Source organism: Cladophialophora yegresii (genome assembly GCF_000585515.1).
Source record: "Cladophialophora yegresii CBS 114405 chromosome Unknown aczIN-supercont1.5, whole genome shotgun sequence".
Classification (NCBI taxonomy): Eukaryota; Fungi; Ascomycota; class Eurotiomycetes; order Chaetothyriales; family Herpotrichiellaceae; genus Cladophialophora; species Cladophialophora yegresii.
This window is the reverse complement of record NW_006913049.1, coordinates 1,339,550-1,360,228: the sequence shown is the minus strand read 5'-3', so window position 1 is coordinate 1,360,228 and position 20,679 is coordinate 1,339,550. Positions and strand designations below refer to the sequence as shown.

Below are 20,679 nucleotides of genomic sequence, written 5' to 3'. Positions count from 1 at the left end.
ATCCAACTTTCTTCTGTGCTTGGCTAGAGGGAAGAGGGGTGCGAGGTTCGTCATTCCGACGTTCTTCTGCATGAGAGACAATAAGGGATGCGAGACTCCTCTCTGACTCCCCGGCCCTGAGCTTTGAAGGAATGGGAAGGGAAAGGAGCTGTGGGCCCAGCCAGCCTCGAGAGACCTCACGAGGATGCAAACCAGACGAGATGAGACGAGACCAGACGAGACCAAATCAGACCAAATTAGAGCAGAGAGGATCATGACCTACTTGATCTCCTTCGCCCGCTTGACACCGGCCTCAAGCACCTTTATCGCCTGCTCGTGACTTATATAGTGTCTCTGGGACGGCGTCGAGCCCCAACCATGCGTCTCCTTCCTGTCGACTGTCTGAGACATGCTTGCTGGGACGGGTGCTGGGATGGATTCGATAGTACCGGTACTCAATAGTACAGAATGCTGTTGGCCGGGACTGTACATTAAAGGGTTTGTGTATAGGAAGCGTAATCAATCAATGGAGAAGCAAGCAAGCAAGCAAGCAAGCAGACAAACAAGTAGACAGGCAGTTGAAGTCGAGTCTTGCGGTTCCCACGCGCGGGTCCGTCATCTTTCCCCGCGTTCTTATGAAGCATTTTGGGCACCACGACTACAATATCCTGAGCCATAGGCCATAACCCCTCGAACCCGCGGGAAGCGAGCGCCGAGTACGATGCCGACGGATGGGAGCGGGGAAACTCCTGGCTGGCGTTCGTGGTGATGCTGGGCATGGAAGTACCGACATGCATATCCGCACGCGTGCGCGTCCAGTCTTCGCGATGTTGTCGCCGTTGACAGCGCCGAGAAGAACTTGTGGGATGCAGATAGGCTAGTGTTGTCGGCTGATCGACCCGTGAAGCCGGTCCAACCAAAGATATTGGCATACGAGTGGTCTCATGGGATCTTGGCTAAAATGATTAGACGAACTGAGGAGGGCCTCCCTTGTCCCGGTCTATATATATAGAGGGTATGGATGTACAATATAGTACACGGAAAGCACGCACCTGAACCATACCTTGCGTGAGATCACTTCATGCTCCCGAACGCCGACGCTATGCTAGGTCAAGATTTATGCGTGACCGACGTGCCAAACTTCCTAACTTTGAACCCGTGAGCGACATGTCCATCCCGCTCCGTCCTCTGATCATAGACAGGTCCATTCCGATCATCACCTTTGACTTCATCATCATCCATCTGGAATACGCCAAATATTCGAGCTGCGTGCTCTCGCGGGCGAGGAGTGCCAGGTAACCGAGTATTGAATGCTCCCCTCGAGAATTGGCTGGACACGTTAGGTCTAAATTTCTCTCGTGCTGGTGCCGTATGTCCAGCCCGACTCCTTCGATGCTTGGTAGCAACTCTCAGTGCACGCGGCATGTTTTCTGACACTCGGAACTCTGTCCTGATATCCTCGGGCGCAAGATTGAAGACGGCGTAAAATTGCCCTGTCCACTGAATAACCTCTTCCAGGTCGGTATAGGGCCTTTTGCGCGCCTTTCTCGCTGCGATTTCGCTCAAAGCCTGTCTCACTAGAATCTGCAAAGTACGGCTGTCAGGAACAACAAGCTGAGTGAGCTCTTGTGCCGAATTCTCCGACTCGGTGTCAGCGCCAATAATAGGTATCTCCAGGCCGTCGCTTTCGGTGATGGTTGTTCCAATGTTCTGAGTGCCGGGGAAAGCGAGTCCGTCTTGTGGTAAGGTAGAATCTATATTGAGTGACGCTGGGTATGCGAGTAGAGTCCGACCACTGGACGACATCTCCATGGAGCTTTTGGTGAGGTCTTCAGAATTCAGGGCTTCAGTGTCCATGCCAGAAATCGACAAATGGTTACTAGCCCCAGAAGGAATGCCGGCCCCCCGCTCCGCTGACTCTTCTGCGTGTGACTCCGGGAAGTCCTCCTCATTGGGGCCATATTCGTCAGACATAATCTCATCGTTATCACGCAGTCCCCCGTCGCGTAGAGTGTCAGGCTCCCTCGGATCTTTACAGAACAAGTGCCAGACATTGCGGCCCTCCAGTGCGCCTTTGGTCTCGACGATGGCAGAGTAGACCACGTTGAACGTCTCTGGGGAGAGATGAGGTTCATTGCTGGCCGGAAACTTTGCTTTGAAGTTGCTCACAGTCTCCACCACTCTGCTGTCTGCCACGTTTTCCAGGAGACGTAGCAGATAGCCGATCTGCTGCTTGAAAATCCTCTTTTGATCGATCCTGAAGCTTGCTGGTGATGAATCATAGAGACCGTCCAAGACTGTAGAGAAGAGTAAAAGCGCCTTGGTAAGGTCAGACATCGATTCTTCCTGTAGCAAGACCTCGGGATCGACCTCCAGGCGTAATATCGTAGCTGCGAGACAGGCCACGATCTGGGGGCTGTAGCCGCCACCCTCCGCCTGTCTCAGTTCTTGGAGCATTCGTGCCGCCTTCTCCCACTCCCACATAGTAACGTAGCTCATCACAAAAGCTCTCAACATGTTCACCGTCATTTTCCTGTTGGAGGCAGCGCAAATGGACAAAACTCTGTCCAGCAGGGAAAGGTCTCCCTTGGCTGCGGCATAGCGAGTCAGCGCAGCTGCAACAGAAGGCTGGCCCCATGTTGAAACAGGCAATGCAGCTCCATCAATATCGTCTGAAAAGAGAAGCCAATCGCCAAGCCCAAATAGCTTGGCATGGCCAACCAGATCCAGGAAAGCTGCCAGTTTGTAAGCAGGAAGCTGCCCATAAGATTTGAGGAACTCGTTCTGTCCTCTGCCAAGTCTGGAAGTGAAGAAGCCGTCTTCCGGACGAAGAGAAAGAGTAAGGAACTCTCCAATAGCTTGCAGCTTGTTTCCATCAACCATCTTCTGGATATCTGTAAAGGTGTCGACTGCTTTCTTGACGAGGTTGTTCTCGATGCAAGCCTGAAGAGATTGATGCAGAACACCCGCTTGCAGCTCTGAACGATCCAGGACAAAATCGAACGTAAGCCCAGGTTCGTGGCGGGACTGCTCCTCGGCGTTCTGCAGATCGCGGAGACGGATCAGGGTGGATGCCCAGGCGTGCAAGGCGCCGACCTGGTTCGAGGTATACAAAAGCTCAGTCTGAAGCAGCCGAACAGCAAGATAGTCAATGTATGTCGGGGCAACACCCGCAGATCCCAGGAAGGACACAAGTTCCTGGAGTTCGGTTTGAACTTCATAGATGGAAAGAGTACCATTCCCAGCCTCTGAGTTGAAAATGTTGATCAGACTGTCGGCAACGGCAACAACTACTTCAGCGCTGATGAACTTATCGGGACTGCCGTCTGGAGAGCGCAATTCTCGAGAGACTGCGTCACCAGAAGTCTGTTGCTCTTGATAAACCGACTGATTCTGATCACTCCGAGGCAGTCCCACATCGGTCCAGGGAACAGCCCGCCAGGGATTTGCCACATTTTCGCGCAATGACTTGAGGATCCTCACGCCGGTCGATGCAAAGCCAGCCTCGACACAGCACCAAAGGATGAATTCAACCCAAACGTCAGGACCAAGCTCACGTCCCTTGGCTCGTAGAGGACTGCCTGGTGGTTCAGGGAAGAAATTCCAAGAACTCCTCTCACCCTTCTTTGACCGGGCAGACACTTCGTCCTGGTAAGCATGCCAAACAGCATCCGAGAGCGTTGACAGGATATTCGAGTTTAGGAGGTGCAGAACCGGCGGTTGCTGGACAGTGGTGGTTTCTCGTGGCAGGCAGTGAGCATAGATATTGGATGGGACGAGCCCCAACTTGTGAATGAGAGCCAGGATCTGATGGACAGTAGTCATCACCTGCTTGCCTTCGTCCGTGCTTAGCTTGGAAGATGCAACAACGACATCCGCCAGAAAAGACCAGATGAGCTCCATAGCAGTGGAATTGTCATCCCCTTGCGAAGCGTTGTCGAAAAGTTCAAGGGAGGTTCCCAGAGATCGGCGGCTTACGTGGAAAGTACGTTCCAGCTCAATAGGCGCACCATTTCTCTTCCGGAATGATTCATCAGGCCAGTTGATGTTTGAAGGCAGCTCGTCCTTGAACGGCTCGTTGACGGCGAGCGCAACCTGCTTCAGCAGCACCTCGGCGAGGTGGATGGCAGCCTTGTGTCGACGCTGATGTATCACCATAAAGGCCAGAACATCCATCCCACTCTCCCTATCACCATGCTTGAGTATAGCGAGCACATCCGCAAATACTGGCTCTCCCGTAACGACGGTTCGTGACTCAAGGAAATCCAACTGACTCAAGCCTCTCGGAAGGTATCTTTCTAGTTGAGCTATACAGTCCTCAACAGAGCTTCCACGGGGTTTCTTTGTAGACCTCCTGTTCTCTCGTGAGACCCCTGTTCTATGTCCGTACTTTGCATCGTCCGGATGACTGAATGTGATTGAGACATCTCGAGATGGAGTGTTGACGCTTGATTTGAAGAGGTGAGGGTTACGAGTTGAGAAGTTGAGGTAGGTAGTCCTGCAGGTGGCAGCGACCGTGCTATGTCGAGGCCGCAGGGACGGCAGATGCGAAGCAAGCACGAGTTTGCGGGTTCGACTTCTGGAGGGAAGTTGCTCAAAGCATCTGCGCATGACCCGGAGGATAGATCGACTTGGAAGGCATGTGATGCGGATCAGGACGACATGTAAAAGCGAGAGGAGCGATGAGAGTGAGTCGTGGCCATGCGCTGTGGAAGGAGGCTGCTCGAGACTCGTGTACTGTATTCAATGATGTCGTTGACTTTTCCCCATCGCGAGGTTCGTCGCGAAACTTTTGAGCCTGCGGCTAGATCGCGAGGGTGGGAACAGCAGACGCCCAATCATCAATAGTGGATACTGACTGTCTGACAGAAGCATGCTCCCACCTGATTAGGTATGGCAGTTTCTGTCAGACATTGCATTCTCCTGGCTTTTCCATTAGAGTAAGCTCACCAAGTGCTCACCTCTGTCTCACCATCATCTCACCTTCTGTAACCGCTCTCACCTTTAGAGTTGATATGCTCTCGGCTCAAGATCATGAAGCGACGTAGACGCCCTGTCATACTACCAAGTGTCCTGGAAAAAAATCGCGCCAGCTTCAAATTTATCAATGTTTCTCACCCAGAAGAATCAAAGCAGAAAAATACCCAGAAAGCAATTCGACATCATGTTATGACAAGAGTTGCCGATTCACGCAGAAGACGTCCGCAGTCATGGACCTTGGTGTGTACGACATCTGAGTCCGATATGGGGGTTGTCCCTAGTACGGACAACCTCGTTCAGGACTCGGCTATGCTTCAGGATCCGGGATCGCAATGGGGCGAGCAAGTCCCTCGAACCCTGCATCCCTATAGCATCTTTCCCGTCGACACGGATTCTAGAGCTCGGCAGCTGATACATTTTAGTACGCTTCTGTATCGCACCAAGTCTAATGTTCCCAGGCTCATCGATCACCAGTGCATGTTGAGGGCGACTACCTATACCGACCGTTTCGAAACGAGTGGTGGGCAATGGCTGTTGTAGACTGCACCGCCTTCTACCTCTCATTAGCAAATGCTGCGTTGTTCTTCCACCAGAAGACTATAAATACAGGCAGCGAGCACAGCGACTTCGAAGAGTCCTCGAAATACCTGAGTCTGTGTCTGAACCAAGTCGTGCATAGGCTAAAACAAGAACCCGAGAATATCAGTGAAGGTGTTATTACCACGGTGCTTGGGTTTCTCTGCCACGACGTCTGTTTCCCTGAATCCCATCATATCAATATCCGTTAACGAATGGCAGTGTACCGTTGGCAGATGGGACCGGTATGCCATGCACATGGATGGTCTGCAGAACATCCTTCTGGTTCGCGGCAACTTCCAGCGTCTTGAGAGCACTGTCGCGATGTTCGTGTCTTGGTAAGTATCACCCAGCAAAGCAAGCTACGTGCCCCAATGAGACAGGAAGTTGAGTTGTGGAAGGTTCGATGTGCTCGGATCCTCGATTTTTGACACGAAGCCGCGCTTCCCATTGCCTCAGAGCTCCACCACATCGACCTCACATCAGGTCCCACTGTCCACGGCGCTGCAGCAACTCCTCCTGCGACTCTCAGATGGCTCCGACCAAGATAAAAAGATAGCAACTGCTCTTGAAAACTCTATGCAGCTGGCTACGTTCGTGAACGAGAATGCGTACAATCAACGATTCTGGAAAGACGGTGCAACGGCAGCAAGACGCATCACGCCTGTCATGCATCTTCTGCTATCGCTACCGCGGCCACTCGACTTCGAGGCTCCTAGCACTGTACTCCCCGAGATCGCCATGCGTGAGCTTGTACGGCTTGCCCTACTTATCATGTTGACAAGATTGAAGAAAGCATGTTCGCTAGTCTCGGATGAACTTGACACCCTCCTGGAGCGATTTTCGCTCATGATCCGTACTTCAACATACTTTGACAGAAGATTCCCGGAGCTTTCTCTGTGGGCCACCGTCATCGTTGCAACAATGGAGCAAGCAGAGCAGCGGAGAAATGTCTATGTCGGTGCCATTTCTATATTTATGGAAAACATGGGCATTTACCTCGGCGAAGACGCCATTGCGCGCGTAAAGAAGCTCGTCTGGCTCGATCCCTTGATGGACGCTGGGGCCAGAAGCCTCGAGTTCGAGCTCAATTGTGCTGCCCGCTTCCTCCCCATTGCCCCAGAAGCTTCCCACTTCAACGAACCCGTTGCATCACTTCGTGCAGCTTGAGTGGACACTCTTGCGGCGACTCTTCCTGGCAAAGTCGTTGGTCCTACTGCAATTCAACCTCCCGTTATACCTCCCGAAACAGAGATGAATTGGCCAGTGATCGATCGACTCTTCTCCGAAGTAAGAAGCAGGACAACGTCAGCGATATCTTCTACGGTTCCCATTCGCTCTTCAGCCCTCGTCATCGGGAGGAGGAAGTTGTGCACAGCATCAGCCACTGGACCCTTGGGCAGTCCGTCTGTGATGATACCATGTCAGCTTCGTTTCAAAATCCACAAGATTTCCTTACCTGTCGGTACGGGTCCTGGAGCGACAGTGTTCACGGTGACCCCGTAACCCCGTCCAAGCTATTGGCACCAGAGATTAGCAAACATCCCAATCCTTTTGAGTACACACTCCATCACTCTTGTTGTCAAAGGCTTTCAGTGAAGGTACACACCTCTGTTGCCATGGTGTAAGCCAACGTGTCCGACGCAGCCTTGGAAGCACTGTACAACGGTATCGGCGCCATCCCCATCTTGGACGCGATCGAGCCAATGTTGACAATGCGGCCGCCACGAGGCATGACGGGAACGACCGCTTGCGTCATATATAGCGACGCAAACACGTTCACCCCGAAGGTTCGTAGCACGTCCTCCTCGGTGGCTTGCAGAGCAGGACCTGTCGCGCCCCCGCCGGCGTTGTTCACTGTTCATCGCGTATGAGCTTGTGGGCACATAGAAGATGCAGCTGGATAAGGGAAAACACACCGAGGATATCAATCTTTTCCGCCTGAAAAGCCTTCAATGCTCCTTGCACCAGGGTGCTAGCACCTGCAGGATTGGTTACGTCGGCCTGGACGACAGCAGCTTTACCCCCAGCTGCTTCAATCTTCTTGACCACCTCTGCTGCTCGAGGGCCCGTGGCCTCAGATACATGGTTGATCACGACTGAAGCACCATTGCGCGCAAGAGCATAAGCAATACCAGCTCCGATGCCATTCTCTTTGCCTGAACCCGTGACAATAGCGACTTTCCCGGCGAGGGAAAGGGTGTCTGGAGCCATGGGTGACTGGTTGCCAAATGCCTTTTGAGTGCGATAAGAAGGAGATGGCAAAAGAAGAGTGTGGTGTTTATCCAGGAGGAAGTTGTGAAAGAAATGGTGTCTGCGAGGTCTTGCCATTTTATATACCATGTAGTTCTTCGAGGAATCGCGGTCGTCGACAGGCATCCATCATTTTCATTGGCCGAATGCGACGCCTAGGACCATACTGGCCAAAGGGGCTTACCAACAGGTCCCTAGACAAGCTCTTCGTCCACCACTTTCATGTTGTACGATGGTCTGTTTCGTGACCGGTACGAAGACGCGAAATACAAAGGATCTCGACTATGCCTGAAACGGAATGAAGAGGCCCCTGTCCTGCATGAGCGCGATCTCTTCAAAAGGTACTCTGTATCTTCCTATTGGCTAACCTGTCCCGATATCTTGGCGCTCCGAGGCAGCCATCGCCATCTGGTGCAACGGCATTCCCACGGGGCGTTCCATAGTGAGACCATACAGGCCTTGCTGGAAGGGACAGGCTCTTCGTCTTCCGTCCGACGGACTTGACGGACGATGATACCAGGCAGACAGCTCGGCTATCGTCTGGCTCTGGACGCCTCCGCCTAGGACACCTCCTCCACAGGATGTTTATTCAGACTCTCGTATAACTGCAAGTAACTGCCGATCAAGAATGCCCAGGAACCCCTTCATGCCGCAGCGCGTTAGCACGGGTATCCCAGAGAATTAAATGAAAGGCAAAACGCAACGAAGGGATAAACACAGTACCACATTACACAAAAGATTCAGAGATTCAGAGATTTGGATTCAAGGATTCAGGGCTGCAGGGATTCGTCTCACCAAAAAGTGGCCAACCCGGCCTCATACTGGGCCCCCGAGTTCTTGTACGCCATGCCTAAGGCACCGCACAGCGTGAAGCCGAATGCGCCCACCAGATTCCAAGCCGCGATATGCCAGCCTAGGAGGTGTGGGGCCGGCTTCCACCACTTCTGCTGCGTCTCGAGCATGTACAGTGTGCTGCTGACAATGAAGCCACTCCCGCCTATCACCTGGGGAATCCAGTACGCGGCGTTGAGCTTCCACTGGGGCTCGAGGTGGTTGATGATGCCCGGAAGGGCGGTGATTCCCGAAACGCCAAAGACGGTGGCGCCGAAGAGCTGGGCACAGCCGGCCAGGAAGCCGAGTTCGTGAAAATAGTGAGTCCACAGGTCGTGCCAGGTGGCGAACCAGTGCCACTGCTTCTTCGCGTCCGCGTTCACGTCGTCCGCCTCGGACTTCGAGCTCAATTTAGGTTTGGGCATCGCTTCCGGGACGGTCAGCTCGGAGGGCTTGCCCACGAAGTTGTGTCGGTTCTGGTGGTGGTGATGGCAGTGGTGGCTGTTCGCGACGATGCGGAGCCGTTGTCGACCCGCGGCACGTTCGTCGTCGACGAGCTGTTCGATGGCCCAGCCGAAGCAGCCGGTGTTGTTGGCGTTGACTGCCTCGAAGATGAGGAGTATCGACCCGACTTCGAAGAAAAGGATCGCGCCGATGAAAGCAGTGATGCCGCCGCCATAGTAGATTTCGCCGTCAAACTCGGTCGAGGGAGCCGCGACGGGCAGCCAGGCGAAGAAACCCTATCGACGATCAGTCCGTCAGTAGCGATGGGTGAATAAGCGACATCACGCGTCAATCTCGCGGAACCGTACATTAATGACCCAGATTATACTGCCCAATGTGAAGATGAAGGCCACCAGCCACGAAACGTCCCATACGGGATAATAGGTGAATGTTCGGATGACGGTCTTCAGCACCTCCCGAGGATGCGACGTCCGCCGCGGCGTCAGGAACGAGGCCTCCTCACCGGCTTGCGGTCTTCTAACGAGTAACGGGTGGCGACCCTTGCGATTATCGCGCGACCGCCATAGAAACCCGATGTCCTTGGCCGGGACATTCGACTCCTCCAATGCCTTAGGGGTTCTGTGCCCGTTGACGCTCTCGTGTGAGAGTGACGTGGCGATATCGTCAGATGGTGCTGTTGTTTTCAATGTCGCCAGGCCTGAGTGGTTAAAATGCGCCCGCGTTGGGTTCAGGAAGCCAAATGGCCCTTCCGCGCGCTGGAGTGTCAATCTGTCATCACTCTCAAAGGGCTCGCGCGTAGCGAAGTGCCTGTTCCTGGGCGGCATGTTCGCGACGTATTACGAAACAGGAGCGCAGACAGTCGTGTGGCTATAAATGGACAAATTCTCTCTTGTCCATCTTCGGAGGCTTATACACAGTACTCCGTATGGTAGCTGGAAACTCGACAAAAAGACTTGGGAGCGCGGAGCTCGCGGCTTAAAAAGAATGGAGATGACGTTGGTGTTACTCCGTATTTTGACTTTTGAGCCAGTCCAGCACTGCGTAAACACTTTTGTTCCTTGTTTCCCTTCTCAGACAAGCGCGCCGAGCTTGACCGAGCTTGACGGAATTTGACTTGAGTGACGCCAGGCACTTACCGGGGCTCGCAGGGGCTGTTAGGGACTTATGCCAGTTAAGCGACTGCCCGTTGAGCCGCGGCTGGGCGGCCGAGACATGGCTGTCCGGGCTTGTTCAATTAGGCCCAAAACTCTGCTTACACAGGACACGCGCTGCGCTCTCTTCTTTCTGCATTGGGACATGCGCCCAACTCACCCAATCCACGTGTTATCGGGTATTTGCTGACTGGGCGGAGCTCACATGCTTACTGGACAGCCACACAGCGTTGATTCTTCCGTGCTGGGGATGGGCATTGATCTAGGAAGGGATTATTCCAGCATGTGGCGCGCTCGTCTCGAGGGCCAGAATGTTGTCGACCACCACCTCGTCGGTTCTGCGCCTGGGCTCGCGTGTCTACTGTGTGGCGGAGGGAACGAACCCCTCGAAAGGCGCTTTGTTGCCCGCTTGCCACACAGAGGACGGTACCCTTTGAAAGGCGCTTTGTCGCCTGCTTAGGCGTCATGCTGATTTAATCTGGTGTCACTTAATCGGTCAGCTTTGATCGTTGGTGTGAGACAGACAGTCCGGAAAGGCTCGTACAGCATTGTGCAAAACAAGCTGGAACAAGGTGATGGGCTTCTGGTATACCACTTATAGGCAAGAAAGAGTGGGGACAGGCTGTCAATCGACTGGAGGTACTGTACCGTGGTATTGTATCACTGCCACCATCGATATAACTCGAAGCACCGCACCCGTTTGCGTCCGACAGGGGTGAAACTGGAACATGTTACCCGAAGCATCATCATCATGGGACGGAGTACTTTCCATCAATTCTACCACGTTCCTGCACCCTTCGTCGTTGCTTGTTCCACTTCGTCTTCATGACCAGACTAACCGGCTACCGCGGGATTCCTGGCCTCGGAAAATAGCATCCACATTCATCTCCTCCAATGTACTCCGTATAGCTCTTGGTCTCTACCATTAGGAACCAATAGTACACGGCCCTCGAGCCCACACGTCACCATGAGCACAAAGTATGTTTTTGAGGTGATCTGCTGTAGAGCTATAGGCATGGTAAACATGTTTATCAAGGAAGCGGCATTTCTTGTCCTGTGATGTTTTACAGTGCCATGCCCTTTGCGCGTTGCTCGTAAGACAGGGTCGGTTTCGACGGTATGCAAGGCCTGCAGGGGCGTATAGGCGAAGCCAAAGACCATGTCGATCAAGAAGAAAGCCGCGGATGCTTTTGCCGCGGCGGCGTTATTATGCTGACATCTAGTATACGCCCCTACAGGCCGCCATGATGGCCCCATATGCCCGTGAGTCTTGCCGCAATATGGGATGAGGACTGTTTTCGGCCATGGGACTGATCACAGACACGGCAGCGGCACCGGAGTTCCGGTGGCGCCGAGGTTGATGTCGAGAGTGGTCGTCGTGTCGGTGATGCCGCTGGTCGACTGCATGCTGGGCAAGAAGTAAAGCACGCCAGCCTGGCCGAACCATTGGGAGAAGGCGGAGACTGCGAGCGCACACAATAGCACCCTCTACAGGGAGGCCTAAGAGTCGAACAAAGAGCGTAATCCCATCAGCGCTTGTCTGCGCCGTCGAGCTCAAGCTCCTCCTCGAACTCTCTCATCAGCAACATCACCCACAAGGACTCGGGTTCGATTTTGTCTTCTGACTTCTCTCCGTAGGGTCTCGAATTGGCCAGGAGGCGGGTCCAGAGGCTTAGCAGCGGTCGGCAGTTTCCGACATTGCTGAGATCTCAGAAACCGAGCATAATCTGAAACGGCTACGGCTCGTATAACGCGTAAGAGAGTCCAGGGCTTCACGACCTCCTGCTGACAGACAAACACAGAACAGGAGCATGCACAGATGAAAATGCAGTACGCTGGGTACGGGACGAAGCCCAAGCGTGAAGACCAATTCTGGCTTGCTGCATTATACATAGCCAAAGGTGAAGGTAGATTAGGCTTTAAAGCATGTGAGTAACGACGGCGGCAGGCTGGCTGGCATTTCGTTGCGAACATCGAGAAACTTCGACGGCATCTGCGCGACATTTGGCAGATATGAGAATTCCAGTCCCGTCAAGCCTGGGGTGGGATGCTCGCCAGCGGCTTTCTGGCCAGTGGAATATCGGAGGCTAAGCACGGAAGCGGCCTGGTGGGTGAGTATCAGCTAACGTGGAGCGAAAGTTCGTTGGTCCAGGTCTGCAGCGTAGTCAAGCAGCATGAATGAAGAGAATACTGACGGTGAGTGAGTCCGTCCCACAAGGCTGAGCCAGCTGTATGCCGTCAATGTGGCAACAGCCATGGGCAGAGGTATGTCTGCAGGATTGCCACTCGCACGAATAGCGCGAAAAGCCTGCGGTATATTCAAGCATGAGCTCTGGCTTCGAACGTACAAAATTATACTCACCTTCCTGCCACGGGAGGGTCTAATTGAATCCTAAGGGGCAAGCGCATGGAGCCTGCCGCTTCAGCAATGTCCAAATGTGGCTTCTCCGGGCTAGGTGCCAGGAATGCAGTGAAAATTCTGTACGTCCATATGCGAAAGGCGGAAGCACGCTTTTCGAAGGAACAATGGGGTCGCCAAGTCAACATGTAGTAGCCCAGCACCGGCCATGTCAGGATGGCGGCATCATCTCGCAGAAGATGATCAGGGATGAAGAGAACTCGAGTCGTACAATTCCGTGATACTTCTCGCTTCGACTCACCCGGTCAAGCACCTCCGCGTGGGGGTCGGTGATAACGATCTTTGGGCGGACTAGCGACCGTGACGAATCCCAGCATTTGGCAGTTACCATTGTTGACGCACTTGAGCTGCATCTGATCGTGCTCCTCGACTTGTCGACAGGGGATCAGATCCGCCGTTCATGTGAAATAGAGCTTGAATGCAATCCGCTGGGAGTACCGTCAACGCTCCACACTGGCCTTCCGGACGCCCCATTCGCAAGCAAGATCCAGATGCTGGCAGGCAAGCACCGGTTGTCAGAGACGGCCAGTGGGTGCGGAGGCCTAACACATTTCTTCTCCAGATGTTGGCAGTAGTGACATGATTTACAGATGGCAATGAGAGAATGGTGAGTTAGAGGTGAGAACAACCCGTCCCGCTGTTCCTTTTCTAGCTGTTTTCCAGGAACCCAGCGCATTTGGTGTCCTTGAGCTGTGCTGTCATTCGGTCTTAAGAGGCCATTCCCTTCCACCGGAGCATATCGGCTACTGGTTGTCCGCATGCACAGTACGGAGTATGTACTGCTCGACGACGATCGGTCGACTTGGTGGGCGGCAGTGCGGCTAATCGATTAAATTGAACCTCGGCACAACGTCAGCTATCCGATCCGAAGGCAGCGCTCTACAATTACAACCACCAGTCGTTGCGTTCGTTACCTTTCTCTCTCTTACGATACTCTCACAAGTAGAACTCCTTTCCTGGTTTGTTTGTCTGCTATCTTTGTTTTAATACGGACTCCAAACATGGCGCAAAGAGCTCAGCAGATTGCGTCGCATCTTAACTATCCTCGTGGTCTCCTGGACGGCCAGGTCGCCATTGTATGCTTCCCACCTGCCGATTGAACAAGACCGTTGTATGTGTTGACGCATATGGACAGATCACAGGCTCTGGCCAGGGTATCGGCGCCGAATGCGCCCGGCTCTTCGCAAATGAAGGCGCCAAAGTGGTAATCTGCGACGTTGACGCCTCGAAGTCCGAAGCCGTTGCAAAGTCCATCAACGATGCCACTCCCGGCACCGAGAGGGCAATCTCTGTCCCTGGCGACGTTACGGATCCCGCATACTTCCCCATCCTCGTCCAGAAGGCCGCGCAGTTTGGCAATGGAAAAATCCACATAATAGTAAACAACGCCGGGTATACGTGGGACGGCGTCATTCACAAGATTACGGATAAACAGTGGGATACCATCCTCGCTGTACACAACACAGCACCGTTCAGGTTGGTTCGGGAGGCGAGCAAGTATTTTAGAGTCAAGGATGGAGAGAGGAGAGTCATTATCAACATCTCAAGTACGAGCGGGACACACGGGAATGCGGGACAGGCAAACTATAGTCTGGCAAAGGCCGGGGTGTTGGGACTGACGAAGACAATCGCGAAGGAATGGGGTCCGCAGGTATGTGTCAAAGTTCAGTCGACTGGGAATTTTAACACTGACATGTGGGGTAGTTCGGCGTGCGTGCCAACACGATTGCCTTCGGCCACATCGATACCCGCCTGACTCGCGCTAAAGAGGCAGGTGCGTTCATCACAACGGCCGACGGTCAGCGTGTTGCTTTGGGTATCCCAGGGAAGCAAATTTCTGAGCGAAAAGGAGATGACGCGGCTGCATATAAGGATATCCCGCTTGGACGACCTGGCACGGCAACCGAGGCCGCTAGCTCCATCCTGGCTGTTGTGTCGCCTCTGTTTAGCTATGTGAACGGGCAGACCATCGAGGTGACGGGAGGAAGGAATATGTAAGCTCGACACGGTCGAGAGTAAGCTGGTTGAAATCGTGGGCGGAGCTCGAGCGAGGTTCGAAAGCGGGCGAAGTAAACAGAGCGTATGCGAGATCTGAATCCTGGCCAGAAGAAGAGGAGACAGATGAGGCTACCATTGCCGTTGAGGTCGAAGGACAAGACAAAAGCAAGGTGTAATCAGCCTGAACACGCTTATACATTAGTCGATGCCAACCCTGGATAAGAGCAAGAAGTGCTAAAGCTGCATGTCAGCTTTAACCCTTCCGCGCAGCACCGAGGTGTTGGATCCTCCGTCGTGAAATACAGTTCGGTTGATCAGCAATCGAGGCCATTGAAAGCGGAAGCAGATCCGCGATGGCCCCTGGCGCTGAGTCAAAGCAGCAAGGATGCTTCGGTTACCCCAGCTTCCATGCTAGGTATTTTAGCCGGTGCTCTCGACCGCAAGTCACAGAACTCCATGTCCGTCAGTCCCCTTTTCTTTTCGTCCCTGGATGGTGCCCGAATTAATTGTACATACCCATAGGTAAAAGCGCCATCATTGATTCTATTTCTTGAGAATTGCGCGCTGTCTCACTCAGTCTGGATTGCATGTCTTGACCGTATTTTGTCCCAAAAACTGGTGGTGCTGTGGCAATGGAGAAGCAGCCAGTTCAGGTTGAGTCGCCTCACTATGGCGATGCAGAAGCCAGTAGGCAAGCTACCGACTTTGAAATAACCGAGCCCACAACGTCCCTGGGAGCCCCTTTGACACAAGTCGACTCAGATCCTTACGGCAGCCGTCCCGCTTGTTTTAGCAGCCTCTTTCAAGAATGCCTTTTCGTCCTCACCACAACCATCGCCGTGGGACAGAGTTCAATCTTCACGGGCGCGATATTGTGCATGACGAATGCAATCGGCGAGGACTTGGGTATGACAGCTGCTGAAGTTACCTGGATTAATGCTGCCCAAACGCTCGCAGCAGGCACCTTCTTGCTCTTCTTCGGCCGCGTGGCTGATTTGTTTGGGAGGAGATTTCTATTCCTGTTGAGTCTGGCATTCTTCAGCATTTGCCTGCTGATCACGGGATTCGCGACGAATGCGTACTTTCTGGATGTATTTTGCGGCCTGCTCGGTCTCAGCTCAGCGGCTTCCGTTCCTCCGGCAATCGGCAAGCTGGGGGCGGTGTACGACAGGCCGAGTCGACGAAAGAACCGAGCATTTGCCTGCTTTTCTGGTGGCAACCCGGTCGGCTTCGTGTTGGGCGCGTTCATCTCTGGTGTGACGATGCAGGTGTCTTCCTGGCGAGCAGCATTCTGGGTCATGTCCGTGATTTACGCATTCTTTTTCTTCGCTGCATGGTGGACGACGCCTCCAGACGTCGAACAAACACTGGGAGGGCTCAACATGGACACATTTGTCAAATTCGACCTACTAGGAGCATTCCTTGCCGTCGGAGGGATCGCCATGTTCACGGCTTCTCTGACTCTGGCCGGGGACGCACCAAAGGGATGGGCGACACCGTATGTGATCGCCCTGCTGGTGGTTGGGACCGTGCTGGTCGCAGGCTTCATCTATTGGCAGAGTGTCTTTCGGTACCCTCTCATGCCATTGAGGGTCTGGAAAGACCGAAACTTCACCCTCGTCGTGACAGTGCTGTGTCTCGGCTTTTACGGCTTTGCGGGCAATCTGTTCTGGTTGACTCTGCTTTGGCAGAGAATCAATCGACTCTCGCCTCTGATGGTGGCAGTGCACCTTCTTCCGGCAGGCATTGGGGGGATTCTCGTCAATGTGCTGGCAGCTATGATCATGCATCGGATCTCAAACCGACTGATCATGATTATTGGTGCAGCCAGTGCGGTTGTTGCTTCTGCTCTTCTCAGTGCAATACACACGTCCATATCGTTCTGGGCGCTGGCCTTCCCAGCATTGCTATTTAGCGTACTATCGCAAGATTTGGAGTTCACTGTCACCAACATGTATGTCATGTCCTCACTACCGAGTGAGCAGCAGTCAGTTGCAGGAGGGCTGTTCAACACCGTCACCAGGCTCGTGGCCACTGTGGGTCTAGGGATCCAAACCAGCATCTATAATACCGCTGGCGGGTCCGCAGAGGGAGCAGGAGCCCTAAGGTACCGGCCTTACCAGGCGACATTCTGGGTGTCATTGGGAGGAGCAGTCCTGGCAATGTTCCTGGTGCCGTTCTTAACTATTGGTCGTCAGGGAGGACGAAAGAAGCCTGCTAATGGAGGTCACGAGGATTGAGGGAGGAGTCCGATACAGATGAGGTCAGAAGGGGGTTAGATACAAGAGTGTCTAGACAAGTGAAACAGACACTGTAAGAATGTCAGCAGAGGCCAGAGTTGTCAGGTGACTATAACTACTTCGAAATATGGCAAACTGTGTGGTGAGGAAAGAGTAAGGCGAGCAAACATGAGACGGAAATGATTCCCGATTCGCTGGACGTAGCCGACGCCTGAACAGGCATGTAGCTTGAGGCTCGCGCCTAATTGGGCTCTTATCTGAACGGGGGCATTCCCCGCGTGCCCCTTTCCGTGCCCACGCGTTCCGTTTAGGCGTGCCCAAAACCCACAGTTACAGCACTGGCAATAGAGTTTGAACAGCGCGTACTCCGTAGACAGACACCAGATGCAAGTAACTGTAGGTCAGAGACATTCTGCTGCCATTAGTGCCATTGTCCTCAAAGGACTGCCGACAGCCAGAGACTGTGAGGCTGTGTCGGTCGTGAGATGCTCCTTCAATATAAAACCGAGTCGAGGGTGTTTCAGGTTTATTTGCCAGTCCGGTTAGTGATTGACGCCTCGTCCGCCAATCGGCGACCCCTTGGGCTGCCATTCTGAGTCCTGAACAACAAAATAAGACCGACCCCTGTCGTCGTCAGTGTCGCTGCCAGCAGACACTTGTTCGGCTTTGACACTTAGGAGCATGGACAAACAAGACAGCACAGTACTCACCCTGACCAGTCTCTCCTGCAGTTGTCCGTGATATGACGAACCGTTTGTCCGAGCGTCGCAAACCTTCACTCTCGTTCACCACGCTCTCTTGAGTCCAAGCGCAAACATGTGGCGACGAAACAACATTCCAGACTACCAGATGGGCTATCAGTCCTATCCATATCCGGACGAGCCAACAATGGATGAAAGATATCTGGAGACAATACATGAAGTCGAGTCTTTGTACAGTCGCCGCAGTAGTGTTGCGGCCACTGCTCTCCCAGAACTCCCTTTGTACGTTCTCGCTCTGCCCTCTCCGCAAGTCCTCCAGATGATCACTGACCACTGCTGTACAGCCGGGTCGTACCGCCCATGGGTCCGCGTGAATCGATCTATTCAGAGGCATCCTTCGAAGAAAATCCCTCAGTCCAGCCAGACCATAACCATCAGATCTCTCAAGCTAGTGTGTCGCCTTTGAGTAGCCAGACCTCATTGCACCCCAACGGCTCCGATGCATCCTTAGTATCCCCTGTCGAGTCTACACACCCGGACAAGACCTTTAGAAGCCAAATACCCCGGAAGCTGTCCCAGAAATCTCCGGAAGAAGGCATCAAGAAACGATGGAATTTACAGAAAGAAGGCAACGAAGAAACCCGGTGGGATGAGTACTCCGGCGAGCCGAGTCAGGCGGGCAAGCCGCCCTCTGCTCGCCCAGGCGTGGTTCCGACGCTTGATTCTCAACAATACCCTCAGCTGAAAGAGCGAACACGGCAGATATTGGCAGGCTTGAAGGACAGAGAGGCGGTCAAGAACTCAGCCTGGACCAGAAATCCTCTGCCAGCCGCTGCGGATCCCTTGGACAACCCACCGCAGCGGCCTCCATGGAGAGGAGCTAGTGGTCGGCATGCAATAGTCGAGCCTGTAAAGAATACACCCGAGGCTCGAACCAAACCATTGATGCTATCAGGGCGTCCAAAGCAAACCGAAGGAGAGGCAGAAAGCCCGACGCCGGAAGATTCGATATCACCAAGCAAGACACCCATGTCTCCTATCGATTCGCTTTCGGTCGCTGCTTCGCAACTACCGACGGTCAGGAATATTGGGTCTGAAGAAAGCCTCAAGCCTGTAGCACCTCTGAAGACGCGAAAGATACCACAAGCCGTGTCGCCTCCGGCACTGTCCCCCAAACAGCAGGAATATGCTCAATTACACCTTGATAGCCCCTTCCAAAGTCCTGGTCCATCTCCGTCCATCGTTGAGTCAACAGCCAGCCCAGCGCCGAGCACAATTCAAGACTATGGACCGGACAGTCCCACGCTTGGCTCAAATGCACCGTCAATCATTGAGCCAGAAAGACGTTCCAGTGAGGACTCAGTAGAAACGATGCTGAAAGCGAAACCTTTACAACGGGAAGCCGACACCGGCTCAAGCTGGAACACCTACGCTACCAGCACGGTCGACGATGGTGCTCACCACATTCCATCAAGTCCGATAGCACGAGAAGTATTCACCAGCAGCCCTCCTCCAATGTCGCAACACTCGTACTCAGCCGATACGATACCAATCCTTCTTCGAAAACGAGTTGCGGCTAATAACAGCGGCTACAGAAGCTTCGACAACTATGGTGGCATCTCTCCCTTCTCCAACATCTCTGCCCGAAAGTCCTCAACCAATATCCTTCGCAAAGCCGTTGGCGGCGATAATTCCACTTATGACCGCAACGGTAAACCTCGTGCGGTTTCGCTGATGTCTCATCTCTCGACGACGAAATCCCTTCCACCCACTCCCGTCGAGCTACAAGCCAGCGAAGCCGCCGACAAACTTGGATCGCTCAAGGCACGCCTCGACGACCTAGCCCGCCGTAAGCGCAACCTGAACAAAATCATACATGAACTGCAAGAATCACTCATAAAGAACGCGATCGTCTATGACGCGAGAAAACGCAAGGAGGTCGACAAGATGATCACGAACTTGCATATGGAAATGCAGGACATCAAGAACGAGGAGCACGATGTGCAATTGAAGTTGCACCGAGTGCAGAAACGGAGAGACAAGGATGATTTCTACGAGCAGCCCACCGGGTTGTGGATTAAGCGTGTCACGACTTGATAATATGGGGCGGACCAAATTCGATCACCTGCAATAACTTACAGAAAGTGATGCACCTGAAGGATTGATTCATTCGAGCTACTATTCGAGATGACTCGCATCGCATCAGACCATGCCACCTTAGCAGCAGTTCTGGATATCTTTTCGCCTTGAGACGAGCCAGGTTAGCCTTCACGAGGAGACGCTGGCTTCATCTCTCTGGGCACGCCGCTGGGACGACTGAGACTGGAATTACAACCTGGATACTTCCTGGAACAATAAAGCCTCCAAGTCCAACGTAACCACATAGCGAGCGATGCTGCCAGCTCTAGGCCTACGCTCTCAATGCTCGATTCGTGCAACAAGGCCAGGCCAGGCAAGACATCCCCGGTCCCGGCTCCATAACTCCAGCGCGCCAGGCAAGGACAAGGACTCTTTGGTCTACATTAAGACAGGTCCTTCTTTCCTTTCTGCCGTGCTATCCCTCCCTCCATCCAATCTTTCACCTCCGATCGCTGGCTCGCAGCAACATCTACGACCCAGACTCCTGGGAGATTCTAATGACCTTTGTGTACAACAGACGACGGCAAATCATTTCCGCGTGCCTTTCTCGACCAATTGCAGAACTCTTGTCCGCGTTAAGCGCAATATGCCCAGCGTTCCTTTTCCTGCTTTCTTGCCTTCTTCGGTAAATATTGTACGTGTCACTTCCACACCAGCAACAATAGACCAACATTGGCCTTCGAACGATCTTCTTTTCCGGTTTTACTTCTCTTTACTTGCGCAGCGGCGGTTTCCACTTCGTCCAGAGCCCACAGTACGTACAGGGACACACTGTATCCGGAGCCGGTGAAGGAGGGGTAGGGTGCAACGGGGCCGGAAGGCGGCATGCAGATTTTCGAGAGACACGCGGGATTTCGGGGCCGGGGCGCGATTACACGGCATGGCATGGCATTGCATAGATACCTAAGGGAAAAGACGTCTTAAGACATCCGGAAACAGTACTCCAA

General features: G+C 53.4%; 7 protein-coding genes across 7 annotated transcripts; 4 read left to right on the top strand and 3 right to left on the bottom strand.

The window, feature by feature from the left end:
- Positions 1-1,089: 1,089 nt before the first annotated feature.
- A1O7_07213 (uncharacterized protein) lies at positions 1,090-4,155 on the bottom strand (the record flags this gene model as incomplete). The annotated part of the gene is made up of 1 exon (XM_007761213.1): positions 1,090-4,155. The coding sequence occupies one exon, from the start codon at positions 4,153-4,155 to the stop codon at positions 1,090-1,092; it is 3,066 nt and encodes a 1,021-aa protein (XP_007759403.1).
- Positions 4,156-5,486: 1,331 nt separating this feature from the next.
- Positions 5,487-6,705, top strand: A1O7_07212 (uncharacterized protein; the record flags this gene model as incomplete). The annotated part of the gene is made up of 3 exons (XM_007761212.1): positions 5,487-5,708; positions 5,758-5,873; positions 5,937-6,705. The coding sequence occupies 3 exons, from the start codon at positions 5,487-5,489 to the stop codon at positions 6,703-6,705; spliced, it is 1,107 nt and encodes a 368-aa protein (XP_007759402.1).
- Positions 6,706-6,758: 53 nt separating this feature from the next.
- On the bottom strand, positions 6,759-7,749 carry A1O7_07211 (uncharacterized protein; the record flags this gene model as incomplete). Its single annotated transcript, XM_007761211.1, has 4 exons — positions 6,759-6,943; positions 6,995-7,052; positions 7,145-7,392; positions 7,455-7,749. The coding sequence occupies 4 exons, from the start codon at positions 7,747-7,749 to the stop codon at positions 6,759-6,761; spliced, it is 786 nt and encodes a 261-aa protein (XP_007759401.1).
- Positions 7,750-8,348: 599 nt separating this feature from the next.
- On the bottom strand, positions 8,349-9,908 carry A1O7_07210 (uncharacterized protein; the record flags this gene model as incomplete). Its single annotated transcript, XM_007761210.1, has 4 exons — positions 8,349-8,430; positions 8,584-9,017; positions 9,057-9,359; positions 9,432-9,908. 4 exons carry the CDS (start codon positions 9,906-9,908, stop codon positions 8,349-8,351), a joined length of 1,296 nt encoding a protein of 431 aa, XP_007759400.1.
- A 3,747-nt stretch (positions 9,909-13,655) lies between these two features.
- On the top strand, positions 13,656-14,652 carry A1O7_07209 (3-oxoacyl-[acyl-carrier protein] reductase; the record flags this gene model as incomplete). Its single annotated transcript, XM_007761209.1, has 3 exons — positions 13,656-13,730; positions 13,790-14,305; positions 14,359-14,652. The coding sequence occupies 3 exons, from the start codon at positions 13,656-13,658 to the stop codon at positions 14,650-14,652; spliced, it is 885 nt and encodes a 294-aa protein (XP_007759399.1).
- Positions 14,653-15,284: 632 nt separating this feature from the next.
- Positions 15,285-16,892, top strand: A1O7_07208 (uncharacterized protein; the record flags this gene model as incomplete). Its single annotated transcript, XM_007761208.1, has 1 exon — positions 15,285-16,892. The coding sequence occupies one exon, from the start codon at positions 15,285-15,287 to the stop codon at positions 16,890-16,892; it is 1,608 nt and encodes a 535-aa protein (XP_007759398.1).
- Positions 16,893-17,708: 816 nt separating this feature from the next.
- A1O7_07207 (uncharacterized protein) lies at positions 17,709-19,690 on the top strand (the record flags this gene model as incomplete). Its single annotated transcript, XM_007761207.1, has 2 exons — positions 17,709-17,875; positions 17,938-19,690. The coding sequence occupies 2 exons, from the start codon at positions 17,709-17,711 to the stop codon at positions 19,688-19,690; spliced, it is 1,920 nt and encodes a 639-aa protein (XP_007759397.1).
- Between the last annotated feature and the right edge of the window lie 989 nt (positions 19,691-20,679).